Source organism: Papaver somniferum, chromosome 10, assembly GCF_003573695.1.
Source record: "Papaver somniferum cultivar HN1 chromosome 10, ASM357369v1, whole genome shotgun sequence".
Classification (NCBI taxonomy): Eukaryota; Viridiplantae; Streptophyta; class Magnoliopsida; order Ranunculales; family Papaveraceae; genus Papaver; species Papaver somniferum.
The window spans coordinates 114,659,973-114,664,330 of NC_039367.1; the positions used below are offsets into that span (position 1 = coordinate 114,659,973).

The 4,358-nt window shown below is 35.9% G+C and overlaps 1 protein-coding gene across 1 annotated transcript; it reads right to left on the reverse strand.

Moving 5' to 3' along the window:
* Window positions 1–735: 735 nt before the first annotated feature.
* On the reverse strand, window positions 736–2,921 carry LOC113319632 (endo-1,3;1,4-beta-D-glucanase-like). Its single transcript, XM_026567875.1, has 7 exons — window positions 2,611–2,921; window positions 2,482–2,503; window positions 1,883–2,009; window positions 1,685–1,775; window positions 1,495–1,584; window positions 1,293–1,393; window positions 736–1,053 (listed from the first exon to the last, which is right to left on the reverse strand). Exons 1-7 carry the CDS (start codon window positions 2,756–2,758, stop codon window positions 913–915), a joined length of 720 nt encoding a protein of 239 aa, XP_026423660.1. The 5' UTR covers window positions 2,759–2,921; the 3' UTR covers window positions 736–912.
* Window positions 2,922–4,358: the final 1,437 nt, after the last annotated feature.

Here is a 4,358-nt window from a genome sequence, read left to right on the forward strand (position 1 = left end):
TTGTTTTCAAGAGGGGGGACTGATGTAGGACATCTCGTATTGATTGCAGAGTAGCATAGGAGCTACCTATCTTTTGCTTGTTTCCTAACTTGAGTACGTCTCTTTATAGTTTTATTCTTTGTTTAGGAAGTCCATGTTTAGTTAGAGTTCTTTATCTAGCTTTCTAGAAGGTTGTTTAAAGCCTATATTAACAGGCAGTCTCTTTGAAGGCAAGTACATTGTTACCAAGATTATTATTATCGAATTATTATTCATCTCAACTTCTTAACTTCTTTTTCAAGTTTATCATTCTTCTTCGAATCAAAAACTCTTTTCGTTACTCTGCAATCTCTGTATTGCATTCCTCTTGATTGTTATACATTATGATAACCATATTAGTGTAATATATAACACTGAAGATTAAGTTAGCTGTAAAAGCTAGACATGCAATAACTATATTACTATACTACTGTAATATACAGAACACGGTTGCAGAAGGCCAAGTCTAAAAATCTTCGAAGAGGTGACAAGAGTGGAACAGTTAGTGTCTTGTTGGATAAGATAAAGTCTCGAACTCTTATAGTTTATGGTCTATAAGTGGAATGAGTATATGAGATGTCACTGAAGAACCTGAGACTGCCCACCATGACTGTATTTGTCCATTGGCTTGGAGTTCAACCCAAAAATAAAATTTACACCTAAAAATTCAATGGGTGGGCATTCCTACTTTCATGGGTGCACACAACAAGATCATGGTAAAGCATAAACACTCCTAGCTGATTAAAAGCGACGGATCAATTCACTCCTGTGAGATTCACATTAACGAGAGATGTAATGTCGATAAAGCCTTATTTGTAATACATAATAGAATTTGGAAACAACAGTAGTTATCTTGGTGTAACACTATATATATATATATATAGATATTACTCCCTACTTGACATATTTGGCAAACCATTCCAGCATGTCCTTGTGAGCCTCTTCAGCAGGCTTCACAGCTGCTTCATCTTCATTATTGTATCTTACAGTCCATCCGTGTGAAACCCCAGGGAATATCTTTACAAAGGAATCAACCTACAAATCAGGAAAGCAGAAGCTATGGATCAATGATCGTTAAAAGTCAATCACCTAGGCTCGAACAAACTTCAGTTCGCCGAAAGTAACTCATTATCTAACACAGTTCCCGAACCATCAATATTTCAACAGACTTCCGAGAATGAAAATGATATTGCATTTCCGAGGAAAAGCATAAAACTGCAGCAGTTTCAAAGGTGTCTAGCAGCTATTAGTAGGACAAAAAAGGCAGTCTTTACCTCAGTTTTAGTAGATAAAACCTCTTCAAATTGTTTCAAAAGCTCCGGTGGAGACATCTTGTCAGTCTCAGCTCCTAGTATAGAAATGGGTACCTTGATCTCTATAAAAGTTACAACACCATTGCTTGTTAGGTTAATACTCATACACATTAACAACAGTCAAGCGAAAATAATATTGGAAGTTCAAAACGATTATTTATACCCTTAATGTCATCAACAGTGACAAAGGAAGGATGGGCCATTACAATAGCTTTTAGCTCATCAGACTTTCCTAGTTCCCCAACCACCTTAGCTGAACGAGTCATAACAATATTAATGATATTAAAGTTGAGCAACAAGAAAGAAAAGAAACACCAACAGTTTATTTACAAGTGCGATTTTCAAAAGCTTACCACCCCAGCACATCCCTGCAGCTCCAACTGCAGAAATCCCTTTACTTTTTAGAGCTTCAATAACTGGTTTGGCTTCTTCAGCTCCTTTATCCTGCACAGTTTTCCAATTGTTAATAAAGAAAGCAAATTGCATTGCAGAAAAGAATTTGGGAATAAATCTGAATCCTTGGCAGAGATGTCTGAATTAGGAAAACAAACTGTTCCGTGTGATTTGATCCAGATGGGTAGTGGCTTCTCAGCATTCTCAGGTACATAAGGATCCCCATGAAGGAAGTCTGGAACTACAACATAGAATCCAGCTGCTGCAACCTTGTCTGCCAGGTTCCTTTAAATACCAAGGTAGAAGAATATTAATTCGTCCCCAGGTTACATTATACAGTAATATAACTAGGAAAAGCAAAGCTAACATCATGCTTTGTTCATAATTGATATGATTGATTAGACATTTCTTGATCAATATAAGTTGCTTAATCCAAACATCAGAATATTCTCAATTTTACACATAGATTACAAATTGAAAAATTATAAAAAGCTTAAAGTTTCAACTGTAAGTCTCAAAAAAAAGAAAAAACAACAACAACAAAAAGAAGACAATAGAATAGATGCTTCAGGTTGAGCATCCCCCAAGTTTAAATATCAAGTTTCATTTAGAAAGTTTCAGGCCGATCAACAGCTGCTTCAAGTTAGGGCAATCTAAAAAGCTAAAGATTTCACTTAAAAGTCCTGAAACAGAAGTTAGATTTTGTAATTCTCTATAGATCAGTCTACAAACAGATGGATGAAAAAAGTGGGCATACCTCAAGTTAGGTGCTTCATATCCTGCAAAACAATAGGTCACAAGCAAAAATTAGATTAGACCAAACTTGTAATTCTTGAAGGAAAGAAAAAAAACTAAGTAAAACAGAAAAGGATCAAAGTGGGCATACCAAAAATGTCAGAAACAAGAAGAATTCCAAGTTTGGAATCCAAAGACCCAGTAACATAGGTTTGAAGACCACCAAGTTGTTGAACACATCCATTTCCTGAACTTGAACTTAGAGTTGGTGGATTCTCGCAACACTGAGCTCCTGACATTTCTACTTTTCTTTTGTTTGATGAGTTGCAACTGATAACTACAAGTCAAAAGTTGCAGATGTAATTAGGGGTTGAGGTTTTATTCCCGATGAGATATTCCAATCTAAAGGAAACTCTGTTCTCACTGACGACGTCATCCAAAGATGTGGCAAATTAGGGACTGCATTTTTGTTGTCCTCCTGGAAAGACCACAATTCCAAGACCACTATTAAGAGTAGGTCCACCAGAGACATTTAAATTGGAAATGTCCAGTTCAAGAATATTACCTATTTTAGGTAAAATTACAGAAATTGGTGAATTCCGTAAAAGTATCAACCATTTGCGTTCCCGACTCGGTCAACCCTGGCGAGTTGCCTGTTTTCATTTCGTACCAAAATATCCTCCTAATTGAGTTACGTACAGATAATTCACCCAATTTTTTTATACTACCGACTGGGTTGGGTACCTAGTCTAATTTGTACAACTCTCAAAGTCAGTTACCCATCATAATATATAGTGTCGTGAAAAATAAGTATCCATTGAAATTTATACTACCCTGTTAGTGAGGTACTCAATTTATTTTCTAGGACTGTTTCAAAAACTGAGGATATGTCACAGTGCTTCAAGTGTAAAGGGTTCGGTCACTTCGCTAATGAGTGTCCAAATCGAAAGAAATACACTGGCAACAAGAGTTTTGCTGAAACGCTTGATGAAACATCTGATCATTATGATTCCGAAGAGGATGATAGATCAAGTGTATCACTCCTGGGAGAAATCATCAATTTTGATGAATGCAGCAATACTCATATCAATTTTGATAATTTGGTTGATGTTTCTTCATCAAAATCATTGGAGGATGTGATGGATTTTTCATATACTAATGAAAACTCTGTCAATGTTTCAAGTACTCTTTGTTTAGCTGCTAGTTCCATTCCTGATTAGATCTCCAAACCCACATGTCCTTATTGTACCATTGAGGGTCACAGACTCACACAATGTTTCAAGTACAAACACAAACTAAGGTATGTCAACAAACTACAACAGAGAGCTAGTCTATTGACAAATGTGCTTAAACTTGTTCAAAAGTCCAACCCAGAGGTACGTAAAGATAACTCTTCTTCTCCTAAAAGATTGAATATTTCAAAGGAAAAGGTAAAATCTCAAATGAAGAGAAGAGTCGGTCTAAACATTCTGTAAAGAAGGGTGTTGCAAATTCCGTGCATGAACCTAGCTAGTGGTGAGCATACTGCTCAGTTCAACACAATTTAATTGTGTTGAAAAGTGCATCTTATCTCATTTGCCCTTAAAAGAGACAAGAACTATGCACATTAGGGATTTAGATCAAATTTGAATAGTATTACTTGGATTTTCATCTTTCAATGTTCGAATGAGACTTGTTATGTTGTCTTGTCGTCTCTTAAAAGAATAACAATGTTTTGTTGTTGAGCCTTGATCCAACAACATAGTCCAGGATAATTCGATCTGGTCATAAATCAGTTACATAACTGATTCTAAGTAAATCTATTGTCATGAGCGTCATTTCTAATGCTACTACTGTATACAGTCAGTGGATATCGACGTTTCGATATAGTCAAGAGTGGCATAAATCAACTAAGGTTTT